Here is a 22,812-nt window from a genome sequence, read left to right as displayed (position 1 = left end):
GGAGTTCATTAAATCTATTGTCTTTTGATCTGTGTTTATACGAAGTTAATAGTACCTATATATTGTTCACCTGTTTCAAGTCCGATAAACTCAATGTTTTTAATTTTGTTTATCTACTATAACGTATCTCAGATGTCTGATTAACTAAATAGAAGCAAGTTGAATCTATATTTTTCAACATTTGTTTCACTTATTATGGTGTTTCGTTTTTTTTAATTTATTTTCAGTTCTTTCTTTCAGAATCGGCTTGTTTTAAAAGTACAGAATGAAAATGTGCTGAGCAGTAAAGTGTTGTTTTTCATTGACATAATATATTATGTATTATACTATATTAAACATCAAATTATGTATATGATGATTTCACGTTTAAGTGTAATGCCTTGAAGGATAATCTATTACACATTTGCATCATTCAATAAAAGAGTGTTAATATGCAGTAGTAGTATGGAATAATTTATGTTATTGACACAATAATCTAATAGCGCATTAACATATCAGACACTTAAAACTAATTTAACAAGATTTATTTACGTGTGATATATCGAATCAATATGTAGAATCGAAGGGTTGTTTGTTGTTGTTTGTTTATTTTTTAATAAATGCGTTTATTTACTCCCCCGATTATGGAGCATACATTGGCATTCGCAATTAATCTCTAGTCCTCCATCGGATACTTAATACCAGACTTTTCTTAGTGTATGATTTTCGACCAATTACGTATAGAGATTTTAGTAGATTTTAATGGTCCCATTAAATATATTTTTATCTATGCAGCTTATGAATCTAAATATTGTATAGCTCTAATGTTCAGATGTTATTTAACAGCAGCACAAAGATTTACGGATTGCTTAATAACAGTGAATTTCTCAGCCTATTCCCGTCATGTAGTAACTGAGCCCATACAATCTTGGAACTACAATTATTTTGAGTCAATAGCAGAAACATTTTAAATTAAATGTTGCTTTTGTAGACAGTTTTGCATATTTTCCATCTGCTGGTCAAAGGTCATTATCGCATAGGGACCCTTAAAAAGTGCACGCACGATTGCTTTGTGGCAGATATAGACAGCACGGGGTACCGGTAACTAAAGATCCAGAAGATGCCCACTAGATTTTTTGAAACAGTTTCGGAAAATGTATTCCGCATAATATAACGGAAAAGAACATAAGAATAAACGAAAGCATATTTATATGACATAAAATTTTGTGAAATTTCTGAAACTAAACCCAAAAGTTCGTTGGTTGAAAAATTTAAGACGATGTCTGCGCATCACATTTCACTTCAACTTTTCGCGTGACAAACAACAAAAAGAAGTTCCTCCCTTGTTCTGAGACACGCAATGTTTGTGTTATCCGTCTGAAATAAGAATATATAGAAGATACTAAGTAGGACGGTGTACTTTACAAAGTCTGGACAAGAACAAAAATTGCCGTATAGTGAAATTCATGGCCTATCTGGTGGAGTGGTTATTGGAGCTGACCGACATCGCAATGTGAATGCTTTGAGACATGAAGTTGTAGTTTTCATTTAATCGTAGGGATGTCCCACGCTTCAAGCAGAGACATTTTTACTATCGATGCTAATTCAAAGTAATTATATTTCCAGTTTTCTATCGTCGTACCATACCTACAATGTACACCTTTTTTATGATGAACTATGTTACGAATGGTTTTATTGTTACGGCCCGTAATATTTTTAATGTGTACTACATTAACCAAATTGAGATGTTTTACGAACATAACGGCTTTATCAATGCAATTTTTGGCTCTTTCGGACTCCGCTAAACGTCTACCAGCGGGAAGAAACTGACGATTTCAATTGTCAATATGTGAAAGAACAGTTAGCTTACAGATTAAAAGAAACATTCAGCCATTTTGATAATTTCCTGACGTTCTCCTAACATGACATGCCGGGAGCCCATCAAAGAAAAGTAAATAAAATTACCGGCGTCTTTGTTCAATGTTTGAAAGAGTCACGCGCGCAATGGTAATGGATTACGTGATCGTTGGCACAAGTCGCGCTATGGTCCGGCTTGGAGGAGATGGCGCCTGTGTTATGAAACTTTACGTTTAGTTCTTGTTACTCCATATTTTAGTTACGATAAGAAAAATTTACATATGTTTTCATCTTGTCTAAATATTCGTTTATTAATCAAAACGCTTAAGAATTTATGAGCTTGGACGTGAAATAAAATAGTAGCAGTAGTTGTGTTTTTTTTCCTACTTATTTTAATAGCCTCGGGGAGTTATTCTAGATTCACCGAGCTAGTAGGTGAGTTTACGGAGCTCAAACCGGGAGTGTTGTTAACACTGGCCCTAGCAAGAGCAAGGCTTAGCAGAATCTACCACCGGATCGAAAACGCGACCCACTGAGAAGATTCGGTGAGAAACTCAGTGGGCTGTGTCTATGGGTTAATTTACTAGTCGAGCCCTTCGTCGCAAACGAGGGCTTGGGCGAGGACGGAGACCGGTGCTTGAGGTACCTAAAAGAACCGTTAATGTATCGGGAGGATCCGTATTGACGTGCTTAGGGCGACGTCGACTGTTTATCATTCGATCCACTGGATCGGGTATGTAATTACTGATGGCCACGACAAGAGAGCTTTCATGTCATGTCGCCTTCTCGAAGTGGCGCAACGATGCCGACTGTAGATACTTAGACTGAGTCAAGTTCGAGGTCATCATGGAGAACCCCGTTCCTTAGGAACCATGGTGCTCCAACGGCTATCCTGCAACCATAGATGTGCATAGACTTCCACGATTAAGTAATAACATCGTATTATAAAAATCAAATTCGCATAAATTGTACACAGCCCACTGAGTTTCCCGTCGGATCTTCTCAGTGGGTCGGGTTTCCGATCCGGTGGTAGATTCTGCAAAGCACGGCTCTTGATAGGCTTCGTGTTAGCAACATCGTCAGGTTTGAGCCCCATGAGCTCACCTACTAGCCCGGTGAAACTGACATGGTCCCTCTAGACCATGGAAGGAGAAAAAATATATTGGTAAAAAGTATACTAAACCAGTACGAGCACGTAACATCTTGGCTATTTTTGCCGTGAAGCAGTAATTAATACGCATGTACTATAAGTATATACATACTTTATGAATTCAGACAAACGTTCTAATCTATGAGTCTCGGTGTCGGCATACCTACATATAATTATTACGATATTCACGAGTTCCGGTAACCATCTAATACCGGATGAGCAGTGAGTTCGTTCACCCATCAAGATAAATAAGTCGAGCAGGAGTCAGTTTCTTCAAAACAAAATAATATTATTTAATTTATTACCTCGATTTTGTTTTATTAAATTCTAAGTATGGCGCTACATGATTACGTGTCGATTGAAAACTACGGGTAAATTGCGAATAGCAAACAAATCTGTCTGCCCTCTCTCTAGGCCATTTCTGGGTATTTATTACCAATGGAACTCGATGACACACTAACGATTTATACATATACGCACTATATACACACAGCTTACTACACTTACTTGCTGCTACTACTACTACTACTTACTACACAACTACACACTTACGGTATCAACAGCTCTTTTTTTAATGTTTTTTTTTATTGCTTATATGGATGGACGAGCTCACAGCCCACCTGGTGTTAAGTGGTTATTGGAGCCCATAGACATCTACAACGTAAATGCACCACCCACCTCGAGATATAAGTTCTAAGGTCTCAGTATAGTTACAACGGCTACCCCACACTTCGAACCGAAACGATTTACTGCTTCACGGCGGAAATAGGCGGGAAGGTGGTACCTACCCGTGCGAACTCCCAAGAAGTCCTACCACCATGTTTGGCATTTGACGTCTGAATGCATATTAAATGGTAATTGTCGTAATTACTCTCTCACTAAAACAAATGAAATATTTTGAAGACAGAAAGAGGAACGTGCAATTTCAATTTGTTTTCCAGAAATAATTCTTCGAATGCTAATTAATGTAAAAAGTAGGAGGAACAGTGTATTCTTGAATGCCATTACGGTAAAGAACGAACTGGCGCGCCGTACGACGGGCAGCCATGCTCTTTTTGATATGTGGTGCCTTTATAAGCGATACTATAAGCGGAGCGGGTATATAGTAGAATTATTACGGTTTCCATTCCTTGTTCTGTGGATGCGGTTTAAAGGTTTATCTTGAAAGGTTATCTTGAGTTCTGATCACAGTAACTGCTTTGAGACGACATATACAGTATATTTAAGAAGTGTAACATTCTTCGAGTAATTTTTCAACATAGTTCTATCAAATATCTGAGCGTGAATAAAACGTTAGAGATACAGCTTTTTTTAAATTTAGTAACAAAATTTACAGTACATTTTATTAAATTGCCGCGTTTCGGCGAGTTTGAACCACGGTAATTTTTTAAATCGTGTACGCTTACGCTTCGGGAAAATATGAGACACTTAAATTTCTTCAAATATTATAGTATTATAGCATATAATTCAAATATTACGTCGAGGGGGTTTAGCATAGTTATATTGTTATATTTAATTAACTAGACTAATAATACACATATTGATTGTAAATTTACAACCTTACCCTATCTATACTCATTCTTCAATTTCACGATTTTTTTAGTCTACCAATAGAAAGGAAACTACTGATTTATAAAATAATTGTATTTTATCGAATCTTCTCATTTCTATTAAATTTAACACGATTTAGGTAGTGGCAGTCAATTTCATAAAGCCCGCTTACACTGTGACCATAAAAACTAAGCAGATTTAACGAGAGCTTGCAATTTACTTGTGTTTATACTTCTTATTTCGTTCTCTTGATGAATGATTCGTCGTGGAATGTCTGCTAATTTCTGACTTCGGGGCCGAGCTTTCCCGACATTGTGGCCTTTTTTTGAAAGCTTTGATAAACGATCGGCACTTTCTGTTGATATTATTGGTCTGTTATTTCCAACGTTTTGGAGCACAAAAGATGTATTGATAGCAATTTCTTGTTTTGTAATAATTTTTTTTTTTTGTAGGTGTTTGAGGATAAGTTTTGCGAGGCCTACTATGGCAGGCAAATAATACTATCTATTAACACTTGATGCGGCAGTAATGTTTGTATTTGTTGTTAAATATTGTACACAACGCAGAAAGCCATAGATTTAATTACAAAAAAAAAAGATGTGGTGTTGTGGGACACCAGGTAGGAACGAAGTTCCTTCGGCTAATGTAGAATCGACACAATTTGCAAAAAAAGAAATGGTGCTCAATTTTGTGTAGGTTTTCTTGGTTTTTCTCTTAAATTTTGCTGATTAGTTTTTATTTAAGTACGGGAAAGTATTTAGGAAATTCAGTATTTTAGGAAATAATAAATTACGTAAAATAAAAAAAATTGTAATTCAAATTATCAATTAAAATAACAAAATTTATCTCTTTATTTTTGGTTGACAACATAAAATTACATAGAAATAGAAATAATTACTAAATAGAGAGAGAAGGGATTAGAGAACGAAAAGAAAGAAGGAGAAAGAGAAAGGTATTATACCAGATTTACGTCCATGATTATACAATACGTTTTTTATTTTTTATTTAATGCTTAGATAGATGGACGAGCTCACACGCACAGATATAAGTTCTAAAGTCCCAAGTATAGTTACAACGGCTGCCTCACCTTTCAAACCGAAATGCATTATTGCTTCACGGCAGAAATAAGCAGGGCGGTGGTACCTACCCGCGCGGACTCACAGGAGGTCCTACCACCAGTAATTACCGCGGAAGTAAATCGTGAACATTTTTTGAGTACGTATTTCATTAGAAAAATTGGTACCCGCCTGCGGGATTCGAACACCGGTGCATCGCTTCAACACGAATGCACCGGACGTCTTATCCGTTAGGCCACGACGACTTCAAAAAACGTAAGTTAAAGACACCGAGTACAAAAGAATGGGTGTCGATAACCGCCTTTTAGACGCGTCGTTCTCGTAGGTGACTAAGTTTATTGTATTATACGGCTTTAACTGCGTGATGATCATGCTGAGAATGATTTGAGATACAAGGTAGGTCCTACTCCTTTGAGGAGTGTCTAAATAATCGGCGTTTTAGAGCAGCGCGCCGCGGACTGCCTTACCCCGAGACGACTGACCCCCGGAAGGATCAGCCGATTTTTTTCTATATATACAACCAAATTTGAAATTCCCATTAGCGCGATTTGGGTTTATTGTAAATTTCTCGTTTTCGCATACCTTTCTTTAATGGTATTTCAGTCTTAAATTTTGTATAATGTTTACCTGTAGCTAAATCTAATATCAATGTCAATATCACGTTGAGTTTTCAGTAATGTATATGGAAATGTTTAAATTTTGTCTGGTTCACGTGTTGTTTACGCTTAGAAACCTAAGTAAGTTTTTGTAATTAATTTTTCATCCCACCCACATTTCGTTTTCTGTTTAAATTCCAATAATTACAAAACCATACTTATTTTATATAGTACATTTTATCAGACATATTTTCTCGGTGGACACCTGATGTGATAGACACGTAATCTGATGTGTTTGAAATCTATTTATATTACGATTGTGTTTTAGGTTGCGCGAAATTACAGAACAAATAAACACTAATAACAATACTACAACTAGTTTTACTGTTGAATCTAGCATTTATTTATTGTCATTAAGGTTTACGTTTTCACCTAGCCGTTTTACAATCCTGAGAGCACAAATAAAACTGCCAAAACAAATGACAGCGGCTGACAAAAATAAAAATTATTTCACACTTTTGCAAATCGGCGACAATAAAACATTGTGCATTCTATTATCAAATGAAACTTTAAGCCTTACTAATGACTTCGAAACCGCTAATGCTTACGAACAAGCACGAATCTTAACAGCGTTCTGAGAACTTAGCGGGAAGTATCATTTAAAATGTCACAGGCCAAGTATTGGTACTTTAAAGACTTTAAAGACACACTCAGGTCATGAAGGAAATTATGGATTTATTTTCATCATGACTTGCTAACTACTACCGCTTCCACTTAGTAATTTTTCAAGTATTTTCGCTTACTTCGGCTAAAGTCGTTAGTATTCTAAGGATTCTAGTAGGGATGTTTAGATGAAAAAACTCCGCATCAATGATTATTTCCAGGATTAGTCTTCATAAACCCCTTTTTCGGTTCCTAGATCAACATTTTGGACGAGATACCCTTGAGGAGCTGTCTTTCCTCATTCCGCCATTCTCCCATTCTTTCTGGGAGATGGTAAACTTGTAAAATCAAACATAGCTTCGCACGATTTGTTGCTATGCATCATTAGAAAGGTCGAATCAGAATTGTGTGCTAAAAGTACGGATCTGCTCTTCTCATAGAGAGCATACTTTGCCGTCATGATGATGACACTCATCGTGCCCTTTCTTCCCATCATGTGACCGTGACCACGATGAACAATACAAGTCATCATGACCGTAAATTTTATGTACATTTGTCAACCGAAATATGACGAATCTTAAGTTACTTAGAGCAAGGTCCTTGAAAATATGGAGAAACAATCTGATGGTCGTAGACAGGCCGAGGATGCAGCCAGTCACCCCTTAAATTTCTTGCTTTCTGATTTAGTCTACAGTGTATACGTTTTTATATGAGCAACGTTTTCTTTCTTCGTCCTTGACCTCCGCCGGGAGCTATAAGGAAATTAAGTAAAATTAACTGCCTGGGGAAAATAAATTATTTCTGTTGTATTGAAAGTTACGTTACGAATTTATGATTCATTCATAATAGCAGTCTGGTTGGGAATTCAATATTTGGAAATATTGTATTTCCAACCTATTTTTTATTTAGACGCAATTTTTTTGTCCTATATAGTATCTGAAGTTAAGAGACCTATTTTCAACATAATGGATGTCATGAACGTAGGTATTTGTGTTGATTTCGGATGAAACAACTAACTAAGCTTAAATTCAAGATCATATGTCGAAGTAGTTGATAGTAGATGATACTAGTTATGGTAGTATTCTGTTACATTTGATGCTGTATCCTGGCTGTGTGGCGTCAGTCAGGAATAGCTATCTCTTTCCGTGGATGTCGCAAAAGGTGACTAAGAGGTTTTGTTGCCCACACATGTAGCTAATACCGTTCTACCACGAAGTATTCATGCCCTTCCGATTTACAGGATGGGAAAGCAGCTTTAACAAGATTCTGTATTTAAATAACATATTTTTATTATATATTTGTCATAAGTCATTGTGAATAAAGTTGATAGCTTTGTAAAGTAGTTTTTTTTATTTTATTTTTATCAATAAAAAAATTATAATTAAAAACGTGTACCCGAATAATTATTTTCTTTACACCTCGAATAGAACTTAAAATTAATATTTTTATAATAAGGAACTTCGTTCCTATCTGGTGTCCCACGACACCGCACATCTTTTTTTAATTTTTTTATTTCGTAGGTGGTTGGGCGAACTCACAGCCCACCTGGTGTTAGTGGCTACTGGAGCTCATAGATATCTACAACGTAAATGCGCCACCCACCTTGAGATATAAGTTTGAAGGTCTCAAGTATAGTTAAAACAGCTGCCCAACCTTTCAAACCGAAACGCATTACTGCTTTACGGCAGAAATAGGCAGGGTGGTGGTACCTACCCGTGCGGACTCACAAGAGGTCCGACCATCAGTAAAATGTATCTATGTATGTATAAACACATAAGAGCATCGATATAGTCTTGTCTCGTCTGCAAACCAATTTGAAGTAGTCGGGACTCTAATTGAACTCCTATTGTGTTACATTATTGAATCACTAATGGCACTAGGGTTTAAGCGCGGAACACACGTAGTCACAAATAAAAGTGACCTCATACCGTCAAAGGTCACGGGATTTCGATTCGAGCAACAACAGCACTTTGAAACGTTCGACGTCAGCGTTCCCGATTTAATTTGCCACTTCGTGAACTCGCGTAACTCAACTTTATCGAAACGCGAGGCGCGGATCGGCGCAGCACTACGTCCCGGTATTATTTAAAGGAGCGGTTAGCAGTTCGACAACTGCAGTTACTGTAAAAGTTCGACGGTAACGAGCTTCCCGGTGATTTGTTCGTCTATAAGCCTGTTAATGCTTTATTTTTATTTTTAAGCTATTGCATAGCTTTTATCGCGGGCCTTGAGCGCGGCGACCGAATCATGAAATTCCGTAACGAAAAAAACCTTACACCCCTCACTCTGCTTACCATGTAGCTCGCGTTCAACACATTCACACGTTGCGCTTGTGTAGTGTTTGTGAATAAGCGCGTGGCGTGACGTCACACTGCATGCGCATCATGAAAAGTCTGCCCATCTCTTTCTCGCGCGGTCTAGCTTATGAGTGTGAAGGGGACTGTTAAGGTTTTGTTTTTATTAATGTTTAATATAGCGTGGTTTTGTTTTATTAATGTTTTAATATTAAATTATCATTGTCTAATTATAATTGCATAAGCTAATAAAAAATGCTATGCAATAGCTTTACCGCGGCAGTTCCCGAGTGCCACACGTTTTTTAATGATATTTCTTTGGAACGAAGTTCCTTATGGGACGATGCGGAGGGGTACCCTAACCGGGAAAAAACGTTCGTAACGTAATATTTTTATTTTTATTGCTTAGATGGATGGACGAGCTCACAGCCCACCTGGTGTTAAGTGGTTACTGGAGCCCATAGACATCTACAACGTAAATACGCCACCCACCTTGAGATATAAGTTTGAAGGTCTCAAGTATAGTTAAAACAGCTGCCCAACCTTTCAAACCGAAACACATTAGTGCTTCACGGCAGAGATAGGCAGGGTGGTGGTACCTACCCGCGCGGACTCACAAGAGGTCCTACCACCAGTAATTAAGCAAATTATAATTTTGCGGGTTTGATTTTTATTACACGATGTTATTTCTTCACTGTGGAAATCAATCGTGAATATTTGTTAAGCACGTATTTCATTAGAAAAATTGGTACCCGCCTGGGATTCGAACACCGGTGCATCGCTCAACACGAATGCACCGGACGTCTTTTCCTTTTCGTCACGACGACTTCAGACATAAGAACTATTCGGACATTCATTATAGTGGGCTTAGAACGTTTCATTTTTGTTTTGCTTTATTTAAAGGAACTTAAATTGTAAATGCTATCATTTTAAACAACATTCAAAACACTCGGAAAATTCGGTATTTCTTCTCGATTACTTAATCCCAATTAGCGTCAAAACAAATCTGTATTATTTTCTAAGAAATATTCTAAAATTCCAAACGCATTAGATTAAAATATTTTAACCGTAAAACCTGCTTAATTCCGTGTTAGAAGTCTACATCAAAATAAACTTTATTGAGAGAACGTCTTGGCCTCCAGAGATACGGGTAAATTCCTCGATATTGAAGCCCGTTTTCATTGTTGCAGTGTTCAAATCCCAAACATCGTTATCCACGGACTCCGGGCTCTGCACTGAGAGGGGCCTGCGAAGGACCCACATAGAGCTCTTTAAGCCTCCAGGGAAACGAATCGGACTTAAACTGGCAGGTATGTGAAAGTATTCACTTCAACTATCTACACGAGCTTTTCTTTTTATTTCTACGGAAACTGTTTGTGATTAGTAACCACGCCGAAAAAGGTATTCTTTGTATTGGAGATTTGAATTCCGGAAACGAATCGTAATAAATTTTGCAAGTGAGCTGATATTAATTAACATTAATCGAGTCTCGGAATCCATCGGAATCGTATCTCCTAAGTTCCATTACTCTAGTTCAAGATTAATGGGATTCAGTAAAATCGATTCCCAGAGGCTTTCATATGAAACAGTCTGCACTAGATCATCTTATGTCGATTAACATAGAAATGGCATGATATTATATTGAGGTATTTACTGTGTGTGCTATAAGTGGACGTGAAAAGCGTGAGATAAGGTCATTGAGACCAGTTTCATGGGTCATATTACCATACCATTCTATAGCTCATTTAATATTAGCACCATCACTAACAAGTTCAAGCCTTGGCTTCCCTGGATTCATAATGAAATCTCATTTATTCCTTTTCCTAGTGGTCTCACAAATTATACACACAAATCGGTTGCAAGCTAACAATTGATCGTTAAAAATTATTTTGCAACCCCAGTATCGATCTACGAATTGACACAATAATAGGCGTTACAAACACCTAAGTTCAAAAATCGAAGACACCAATTGTTCAAATACAAACCATACACGAAAAATCCCCAAAAATCTAAACTCAAGGATTTTAAATCTTGAATTTCTAGTAAGATAAAACGAACCCTATCAGTTCAGTTAAAATTTCCTTACAGACCATTAAAAAATTGGTTGTCTGTAAAGTCGGTTTACTGACGATAGTTGAACGTGACAACGTCATAAGAAAATACTGATAGAATGGTTTCATTTTTCAATTATCGCAATTATCGTTGCTATAAACAATTGACATCACATTCACTTTTCACTAAACTTCATACTTGATGAAAACATGTAAATGTATTATTGTATAGCAGCTTGCAGCTGTCCACGCGGATGCATCACTCACTCAAGTAGGAGAGAGACAGATGTCGAACGCTGCCGAATGCGGAGGCCGATTGTGCCTCGTTGCGCGCTCTCGCTTGCACTTCAAGCCTTAAATGAAACGCCTCAGAGTGAGGTAACGCCGCATGAGTCATGTTTTTTCGTGCGTGCAGCCGGCTCCATCGAATTATAAGACGTTGTCACGTCAAAAATCCAACACCAGTCGCTTATCTTCAATGTTAAATGCATATTTTACTCAATACACCAGTAGGTTGTATACTATTTATTGCAACAAAATGAGTTAGTTTAGAGTCGAAAATCGCTTGATCACGATATTTTTCAGCGCTCACGTTACAATTTGAATGCTTATCACGGAAAGCGTGAACGTCGCGTCGGTCGCGAACCTTCCACATCGTGCGGTTAGATGATCGGTCGTTTAAATACGTGCGAATTTATCGTATGACACTCTCGTTTAATTAGGTCAATGGATTTAATTTATCGGCGGTCTCGAGTGCTCCATGAAAAACATTTGTTTATATAACGTGCCGCAGTGATATGAAAATTTCATGGTTCAATGCGACTGGTGTGTGTTTTTAAATATTATAAAAAGGCTTGTTTTAACCCTAATGTGCAATTTTTTTTTTTTTTTTTTTATTTATTTATTTAAGGTCGCTTTTTAACAACTAGGGTCATTAACGACCACAGTTTACAGTATCATTTTAAGTTACATTGACTTCGACATCATACTAAATTATACAAACCAGTGATCTTTAAAAAACTAAGGGTCTGCTTATACCCATCTTGAGTCAGACAGTCTGTTAAATTATCAGGGAGTTTACAAAATTGTCTTTCTATGTCATATGCTTTACATTCAATTAACAAGTGTACCACAGTTTGATCCAAACCACACTTACATTTGTTTTTATCTGTTTTGGTAATAAGATGTATGTGAGTTAAATTTGTGTGTCCAATCCGCAATCTTGTAAGAACCACTTGGTCTTTTCTTTTAGTTAAGGAAAAGGAAAGCTTATCAAAAATTGAATTTCTAATTTTAAATAAAAATGATGTGTTCTCAAATTTCCAGTGATGATCCCAAAGAGTTTTAATTTTGAACTTGAGATATTTTTGAACATCTGATGCAGTGGAAATGATTAGCTGTACCTCTTCAAAATCACTTGTTGCATTTTTGGCTTCCTGGTCAGCCTTTTCATTACCGGCTTCTTGGTGACTTCCTTGGTGACTTGGAATCCATATAATTTCAAATTTGTAACCATCTTTTAATAGATCTACCATTTTTTGTTTAATTTCTAAAATAAGATTATTTAAGTTGTTTAGGTTTTTTAACGCTGTCAAACATGATTTCGAATCAGTGTATATTATGTATTTGTCTGTATTAGGTTGACTGTGTATTAATTCTAAGGCCTTAAGGATAGCTATTCCCTCACAACTGAATATAGAATTAAAATTTACTAGTCTATACCTGTAGTAATTATTAGCAGATACTACTGAACAACCTGAATGTCCATCTTTTACAGAACCATCTGTGTAATAAATTTTGTAACCTCTATATCTATCATTAATTTCACAAAATAAGTTTTTATATATACACTGAGGGGTATCACCTTTTTTATAGTTGGCTAATTCAAGGTTAACTGGCAATTCTAAGTTTTCCCATGGACCAGAAGTAAGTAGTTTTTTTGTAAATAATTTTGGAATTTTAAGATTCAATTCATCTAAGTATTTGACTGCTCTGATTCGTAAGGGTTGAGGTAAATTAGGTTTGAGTTCATATTCAGTGTCAACTGCTGTTACTTTAGTGTAATAATGGTAGGTGGGATTTTCAGGTTGAGTTAATATATTTGCTACATATGTAAGTATAAGTTGTTTCCTTCTAAATTCTAATGGCATTTCACCAGCTTCAACTAGAATACATTTAATGGGGCTTGTTCTAAAACCACCAATACTTAGACGAAGAGCAGTATTTTGGATACTTTCTAAGGAATTTAGTGTTCGTTTTTTGGCGGAATCATAAATAATGCAGCCATAATCTATTTTCTGCCTGATCAGAGTACGATATATATTAATTAAGCAACTTTTTTCTGACCCCCATCCAGTGGATGATAAGGACTTTATTATGTTTAGTCTTTTATAACATTCTGATTTAAGGTTATTTATGTGTGTATTCCATGACAGTTTTTTATCAAATATCAAACCTAAAATTTTTAAATTGCTTTCTTCTTTAATACTATGATTATTTAAGGTTAATTGTGTGTTTCTAAATACTTTTCTTTTATTTGTAAATATCATAAATTCCGTTTTTGTTTTAGAAAATTTAAATCCAACTCTTTCTGACCATTCCTGTAAATTATTAAGTGTATTTTGAATAAGCTTCAAGGTAGGGCATAATGTTCCGCCACTACAAATTATTGTAAGGTCATCGGCAAATAGGAAACCCTTCACTGGTTTTTCAATATTATTAAGAACGTCATTTATGGCCACTAAAAATAAAATAACACTTAGTACTGAACCTTGGGGTAGTCCATTTTCTATAGGGACAGGATCAGACATGTAGTCGTTAATTCTGACTTTCATCGTTCTACTTGAAAGAAAGTTCCTGATAAAAGCTAAAGTATTGCCAACAATGTTAATATTCTGTAATAACTTCAGAACTCTGTGCTTCCACACCATTTCATATGCCTTTTCGATATCTAAGGCTACTACCACTGAATAATTACTATTTGCAAAACTATCGAGTATTTCACTTTCAATATTGATCAAATAGTCAGTTGTTGATCTGTATTGCCGAAAACCATACTGAAACGCTGAAAGATATTTATTGGTTTCCACATACCACCTAATTCTTTTGCTGATTATTTTTTCCAGTATTTTACACATATTGCATGTCAAAGATATGGGTCTATAGCTGGATTGCAAACTTGGTATTTTGCCTGGTTTTAAAATTGGAATAACCAAAGCTTCTCTCCAACTGTCTGGGAATACTTGTTTTTTATATATAAAATTATAAAGTTGAAGTAAATATTCTAATGCCCTCGCAGGTAAATGCTTAATTATAATGTTTGGTATATTATCTGGTCCAGGGCTGGAGTTTTTGGATTGAGTAATTACTTGTATCAATTCATGTAACGTTATGTCATCATTAATTGGGTTAGAGTTTTCAGTAATATTAAAGTTTGAATATGTCTCTTGATAGTTTTTGTTATCAAGGAATTTTGGATCATAATTTTCAGAGCTAGAATTTGTAGCAAATGTTTTCGCCAATAAGTTAGAAATTTCCACAGGATTAGATGTAAATGATCCATTATTTTTTTCTAGAACTATATTATTAAATTTAGTGTTTCGATGACTAAGTTTTTGTATCTTTTTCCATATATCACCCACAAGAGTATTATTATTTATAGATGAGACCCAATTTTCCCAATATTTTTTTCTATTTTCTTTAACTAGTCTTCTGCAATAAGCTCGTTTTTTTTTATAATCAATTTTGTAATTTGAATTAGGTTCATTTCTGGCATATCGCTTAAACAGTTTAAATGCTTTTTTAGTTTCTTTAGTTGCAGTTTTACATTCATCTGTCCACCAAGGTAAGTTATTTTTTCTTAATATCCCGAACGTTTTAGGTATAGATTTTTGTGCTGCTTTAAGAATAACTTCAGTAAATTTTTCAAGGTATTCATTGACAGAATATTTAGGCGTATCTATATTTAAAGCAGGTAATTCTGTAATATATTTATTAATCTCTTCACTAAACATAATCCAATTGGCTTTATCAGTCTTCCATTTTTGTGGTACTTTAATATTTTCTGGGACATTATCATTAGAGATTTGAGATTTAATTAAAATTGGAAAATGGTCACTATCATATAAATCATCTAAGGCATTCCATTCAAAATATGACATTATATTTTGTGAAGCCATTGAGAGGTCTATATTACTAGTGCGACCAGTATTACTATCAAAATGGGTGGGTTGTCCATTATTTAATAAAGCAACATTATCATTTTCATCGAGCCATTCTGCTATTATTTTACCTCTACTATCACATTTGTTCGAGCCCCAATAAAAATGATGGCTGTTAAAATCACCTAAAATTATATAGGGTTTTGGTAGTTGCTCAATGAGCTTATTAAATTCTTGTTTATCTAATCGATGACTATTCGGTATATATATGTTACACATTGTAATTGAAAATGGAAATTTAATTTTTATTGCTATTGCTTCAAGGTTTGTGTTTAATTTTATTTCCTCAGGAATTGTATGAGGTTTAATATAAATGACTACTCCACCACTAGCCCTACCACTCTGTGTTCGATTTCTATAAAACTTTTCATATCCTGACATAAAAGCGCAATAGTTGGAGCTAAAATTAGTTTCTTGAAAACAGATACATGTTGGCCATGTATGATTTACCAATAATTTAATATTTTCAAGTCTCTTGAAATAGCCATTGATATTCCACTGCAAAATATCCATTCTAATCAGATATAGAAATTTATATTAATTATTTTAGTATATAGTTTGTTATAGTGTGTATAAATATATATTGTTGTTGTGTGTATAAATTATTTCCTATTTGTGTGAAAATAAAGTTTCTTATTCGTCTCTGTCTGACATCAAGATAGGGTTAGGGTTTAGCAATTCATGTAGTTTCCTAGATAGGCGTGAACATCTATTTTTCAAACTTTTGTTCATTTTACTATGTAGTTTGTTGCACATTTTTATGAGATCTTTAACATTATCTGTATATGAAAATACTAATTCTCTAACATTTTGTTTTCCACTTGAGTTTTCTAATAAACTGATAAATTGGTCTAAATTGATAGGGAAGGAATTTTCTTTAATTAAATCTGTCATATTTTCACGAATATTGTCCCAAATTTCCTCATTAGTCCGGGTGTCAGTTTTCTTTAATTTTTTTTGTGTTTTCTTGTTTATGTCAACATTATCTTCTATTGAGATATTGCTTCCTGTTTCATCAGTCTCAAATTCCATCTTATCTGATTCATCATTTTGTAGTTCTTCATTGATTCCAGTTTTTGAAGATTCGGTTATGGTAGGTGAGTGAATTCGTTTTTTTCCTTTTAATGGGGTCGGTAAGGAGAAACCTTGTAACTCATTGAAAGATTCAGTTATTTCATTGTCAGTTTCTTTTTCTAAGTTTTGTTCATTTTGTGTGCAATTCTTGGCTAAATGACCTAATGAATTACAAGAAAAACATTTCAAAGCATCGGTAGAAGTATAAATCCAATAGTTGGTTCCTTCGAATGTTACTTGAAAAGATTCTGGCAGGTGAATTTCGTCCTCGGGACTAATAAAAAGTTGTCGCCTAAAACTCAAAATGTGTGAGAAGCCTGGGTCACTCACACCAATTTTCATGAAGGTTATAGGTGACATAATCTCTATGCGTAGTTCTTCAAATTTTTGTTCTATAATATGATTAGGGATGACTGGACAGACGTTAGATAGGACGATTCTTTTATTTCTTGTAATTAACGGTTTTATTTCGAGTGCGTTGGATTTTATGTTAACTTTTACTTTTTTATCGATTAAGTTGTCGGCCGTTTTCTTAGAGTCTAAATAAATGCATATTCTAGCATTCGATATGCGTGATATAAAACGAATGTTTGCGGCTGGTGTTATAGCTGATAAGGCAACAAGATACTCTTTAAGGGTTATTCCGTCAATAGAATCCAATATTATGGCTTGATCTTTTTTTGGAAAACATGTTGAAGACGTTACGTTGGCATAACTTGATGGTTTGGGTGTTGATGGCATCATTGTGGGTTGTGACGTTGTTGGTTTTTGGGACGTTGGGTGACTAAACATTATTTTTGTAGGGGCTCCTGTTTCCAGGAGTAGCCCTATTTAAATACACTATGATCACAATTAATGTAGGGTACTTCACTAACTCGTAAGTAGACAAAACACGACTCCGACTGAACGACGTGCGGCACGCGCATCCACTGTGACTACTCGAATGAGACTGTAATGTGCAATTGTTTGAATAGTTAATTAATTAGTGCATACTGTCTTTGTTACAGCAGCTTAACATTTTTTTGATTTTGGATACATTTAATAATAATAATAAACTTTACTTAGCAACTTACTTAGCGTTACTTAGCCAAAAAACCCGGACAAAATAAATAACACTTCCATATTCATTCATGAAAATTCCAATAAATATCCAAACGGATGCCAAAACTGATCAACGGTCGAGAAACGTCCACAAAAATTTATGTAAATTTAAAATTTAATAATCATGAAAAAATATTATATTACTGGCGCACCAAAATTTCTTCCATCTGAGGGATTTTACAAGGCCCCGGGGTTTCTTTCACCCCAGTCGGGGTTAATCCGAGACCAATTTACATATTCATTGGTCGAGCTATAGCACAGATGCGTTGTCTAATCGATAGACGTGTTTCGGAGTCTATTGTGGCCGAGGTTTTAGATTGACTGCGGTGTGCTTAAAATGTAAATCCATTTTGAGAGTTATTTTTGAATGTTCGCTTGATATTTTGTAGATTTTGAAGTTAGGTCGTATGTGAAAATTCTACAAAGTACCTTTTTGTTTCTTTTCTTCTTTTGTTCAAGTTCTTATTGCTTTCTGGTTCCAAGAGTGTTAAATAATGTGTGGTTGGGTCACAACATGCTAATCCTCAGACTAAGGGCTTGTCGACTTACGTATAACTGCCTTTTAATTTGATTTTTCAACATGATTTTTTTTTTTATCTCTTAACTATTTATTGCTGTTTTAAACATCAGTTAAAGTAGAGGGACATTCAAAACTCTGTGGAACTTCCCTCAAACCACTTTTGAAAAATGAAAACGCAAAAGTACCGCGGAAGCACCGTAGATGGAAACTCATTTCAGAATTTATTGGTACGAGAAGTAGATATCTGTCGAAACGCACGGTTGATCGTTGTGATTCCGAGAAATATTTGTGGTAATATGGATGAATTCCCCTTTGGTGACGGGTGTTGCGGTGATAGGGTGGAGATAACGAAATCATTTCGAACGGGTTCTGAGAGCGTTTGCCCACATATAAATCGCACCAAATATTTGGCACTGTAGACTGAGTCAACTTTTTGCGACAACCATGTATATTGCTGACAACTTTTTTTTTGTTGTTTCTAAAAACCAATTAAGCATAGGGCTGGTGCAAGTCATTCTATAAGTGCTGACAGGACGTGATTCTGCACTAGTAGATGACATAATAATATAATAATTTGCTTTCCTTTTGGAATATTTTGTATGTAACTTTATATATATATATATATATAAGTGGGAAGATCGGAACTTTTTGGTTAATTCACACTGGCACACGAGTTTTATTTTTAAAAGAAGAAAATATAACTGACAGATATAAGATTGACATAACGATGTTACGAAGGTGTATGTAGTATTTTTTTGAAAGAAAAAAAGATTTTGTTGTTAAACTAAATATTCACTAGATTTCGCCATACCATCCCACATCTTTTTGGGGGCTCGTCCGGGATGGACACCGTTCAGGATGTCGTTCGGTGATAAATTACAGTGGATTGACGAATTTCTACAGAGATAAGTTGAGTGCATTTTCGTTGTGCATCCAAGACTTCGAGACGTGTAAAAATAACGCTATTGATGAAGTTTTTTGTAACGTTATTTTATGCAAACTTATGAAGATTACTTAAGATTATTTACTGAAGATTGTTTAAGAAGAAGACTTATTCTGAAAATTATAATAACGACTACGACGACTATTTTCGAGTTCAACGAGACGATTATTATTATTTTTTTGCATAAAAATCTATACACTATTTCTAAAGTAAAAAATGCCTCCTAAGAAGAATAATGATAATGACGAAAGAGAAGACGTTGAGGTGCATATCTCGTTTCGTGATTTGGAGCAGTCCATGACACCTTTCACCGGAGATGATACTTACCCGATTTCGGAGTTTTTTGATGAATTTGAAGATGTTGCTGATTTGATGAAGTGGACTAAAGTGGAAAGATTGATCTATGCAAAGAAACTTTTGGGTGGAACAGCAAAGTTATTTTTAAGATCTATTGGTAGAGTTAAGGACTATCCTACTTTGAAGGAAGCCCTTATTGAAGAATTTGGCCCTAAGTTTAATAGTGCTAAGATTCACAAGAAGCTTATTTCACGAAAGATAAAAAATGATGAAACTTTACAACAATACTTTTTAGTTATGAAAGAAATAGCACTGCATGGAAGAGTAGATGATGCTGCTTTAATGGAATACGTCATAGATGGTATCAATGATCCTGAATCTAACAAAGCAATTTTATATGGAGCTACAGACTTGAAAGATTTTCGAAAGAAGCTAGACATCTACAGTGATTTTCGAAAGAAGCTGGACGATTACAGTGATATTCGGAAGAAAATGAGTACACAATCATATCACCAGGCAGTAAATGCAGATGCAGGCACATCGCCATCAAGAAAACCGCATTTTAAAAGATGCTATAACTGTGGTTATTTAGACCATCAATCCTCCTGTTGTACAAAGGGCATTAAATGCTTTAAGTGTAATGAATTCGGTCACAAGGGAAACGAATGTAAGAATGAAGTTAAGAAGTCTTTAATTATTCAGAAGAAAAACGAAGAAGAAAAAATCCCTTACAAGAAAGTGTTATTGAATGGAACAGAGATGGTGGCTTTGATCGATACAGGAAGTGACGCCAATCTTATTATAAAATCAGAATTTGAAAAAATTGAAAATAATATCCAACATTATGACAAGAATTCAGAAGCTCGTCTTACGGGTATTGCTAACAAAGAAGTACTTATCAAAGGTGTTTTTACTACTCAGCTACAGATTGATGATGCTGTTACGGATATCAAATTTTACATTGTGGAAGATGATATAATACCTGTAAAGCTGATCATTGGCAACCCCATACTGCGTGAATTCGAAGTTAAGTTTACAAGAAATGGTATTTTAATGGAGAAGATTCCACTTTGTGCTATTGTTGTTGAGAAGGACGAGGTCAAAGAAGACTACAAGAAATTAAAAAAAGGAGATTACAAGAAGTTAGAGAAAGAAGATTACAAGAAGTTAGAAAAAGAAGACTGCAAGAAGTTGGTTAAAGTACCTTACCAGAATCATTTGACACAAAATAGAATACTGTACAAAGAGAAGAATGGAAGTAGTTTTATCGCTGTACCAAAGAAGATGGATAAAGAAATTAGAAGACAGAATTATAGGAGAGGTCGACTAAAAGTTGAAGATTGGGAATGGAGGAGGTCCGATACATACGACTAATCTTGCTAATTTTATCAAATTATGGATTGATTCGTCTGAGGCAGACGAATAGGTAGGAATGGCCGAGTGGGAAGATCGGAACTTTTTGGTTAATTCACACTGGCACACGAGTTTTATTTTTAAAAGAAGAAAATATAACTGACAGATATAAGATTGACATAACGATGTTACGAAGGTGTATGTAGTATTTTTTTGAAAGAAAAAAAGATTTTGTTGTTAAACTAAATATTCACTAGATTTCGCCATACCATCCCACATATATGACAGGGATACCGTAATTCCTACAACACTCACTAAAAAAATTGAAGCTCACAATTCCGAATTTTCATAATCGAGTTCAAAACATGTACATATTTCACTTGATTGTGTTCTCCACTAAGCTGATTCTAAGAAATACGACACAAGTCAATTACCCAATTGCTATCGTAGATTTTCAAGGAACCTTTATACCATTTCAAACGTATTGCTCATCCTAAAGCTTCTACATATTCATGTTTTATGCACACACAGCCTTTATACGAAGATTGCTTGAAGCCTGCCTATTCCTTTGTCGTTCAAGACATTCAAATGTCTAATAAGCTTCAGCTTCGTGGAGTGACCTCAATTCGAGAGGAATAGTTTCAAGTGACAGGTTATTGTCGTTGTTTCTCTTGTTTAAACTTTGAGGAGCATTACTTTCGCTTGATAAGATATATTTTTCTTTATATGAATAATTTAATCTTTATAAATTGGAACAACCGTTGACTATACATAACGATTTAGAAGTTGATGGTAACTCTTCACCGCGATTTTCGGCGATTAACTGCTTGGTGACTGGTTCACGATTAGTCTTTAGAAACAAGTAGCGACATGTCTTGTAAGCTGTAGAACTTTCATAAGAAATGAATATTTCATAATTTTCCATTACATTTTCGAAATATAACAGCTTCTCAAACTATAGTGGGATGGCACTTTAGACCATGGTCTAATATTTTCATTTCCTTAAATTGTCAATAAACTAAAAGAAAAAAGAAACAAGGGTATAATGATCATTTCGTCGACTGAAATAACTCGTAGCTTTTGAAATATTGTCTACTTAAAATACTTTTTTTTACGTTAATCATAGATTAATCATTGTTTCTAAAAACAATTTAAGAAGAATATATTTTCAGAATAACTAACGGCTTTAACTTTTTTTTTCCTACCTAAGCTGGTAGCCTTGAGAGGCTATTCCAGCGTAATATTAACTAGTAGGTGAGCTCACGGGGCTCAAACCTGATGACGTTGCTAACACAAACCCTAGCAAGAGCCGTGCTTCGCAGAATCTACCACCGGATCGGAAACGCGACTCACTGAGAAGATCCGGCGAGAAACTCAGTGGGCTGTGTCTGAGGGTCATGTTACTCGTCGAGCCCTTCGTCGCAAGCGACGGGTTCGACGAGAACGGTGACCGGTGCTTGAAGTACCTAAAAGCACCAATATTCCCATTGTGCGTGTGCCACGGTTTGTTTTAATTCCATCATATTATTATGATCATTCGATCGACATCTAACAACACATCTGTACATTGCAAAATTCCTTCAAAAAACTTTAATAATAATATGTTCAAGAGAATTTCAAACACCCACCCACGATGCGCCAGGCATCCGAGATATTATGCCCTCAATACAAACAAAACATAACAATAAAATATAAACTAAACAGGAAACCTAGTCATAAACTCGAGACTACACCGACCGTAAGATAATAGTAATTAACTGTCCCGTACACTCGTGCACGTAATCCATGAGCCAGTTTACAATAATATGTTTTAGTTTATTTATTTCTTTGTTAACAATTAACCTATAGTCCGTCCGCTCTAAGAACGTCCTCGTGATCGAACAAATGATGTAGCTTTGAAGTGGCGGCGAATTTGTGAAATGTAGTCTAATTGCCTTAAGAAACACTAATCATTAAAAAAATTTGTTAACTATAGTTTAAAAAAATATCTTAGAATTTCACGATAAATTTCGCCGAACGCGTTCTATCGGAGGACGGACTATACTGATAAATAAATGGTTCAATTGAAATCTGTCTCCGGTAGGTTT

At 35.2% G+C, this 22,812-nt stretch overlaps 1 protein-coding gene across 4 annotated transcripts in view; it reads left to right on the top strand.

The window, feature by feature from the left end:
• The window catches only part of LOC101738969 (glutamate receptor-interacting protein 2), a 318,438-nt gene that overhangs the window by 106,354 nt on the left and 189,272 nt on the right, over positions 1-22,812 (top strand). For all 4 annotated transcript variants that reach the window (XM_021347020.3, XM_021347018.3, XM_021347017.3 and 1 more), the window contains exon 3: positions 10,357-10,476. In XM_021347020.3, coding sequence (XP_021202695.1) covers positions 10,357-10,476 — 120 coding nt within the window. The remainder of the gene's footprint in view (positions 1-10,356; positions 10,477-22,812) is intronic.

This window comes from Bombyx mori, chromosome 22 (genome assembly GCF_030269925.1).
Source record: "Bombyx mori chromosome 22, ASM3026992v2".
Classification (NCBI taxonomy): domain Eukaryota; kingdom Metazoa; phylum Arthropoda; class Insecta; order Lepidoptera; family Bombycidae; genus Bombyx; species Bombyx mori.
Note: the sequence above shows the minus strand (reverse complement) of the source record. Positions and strands in the feature narration are given on the sequence as shown.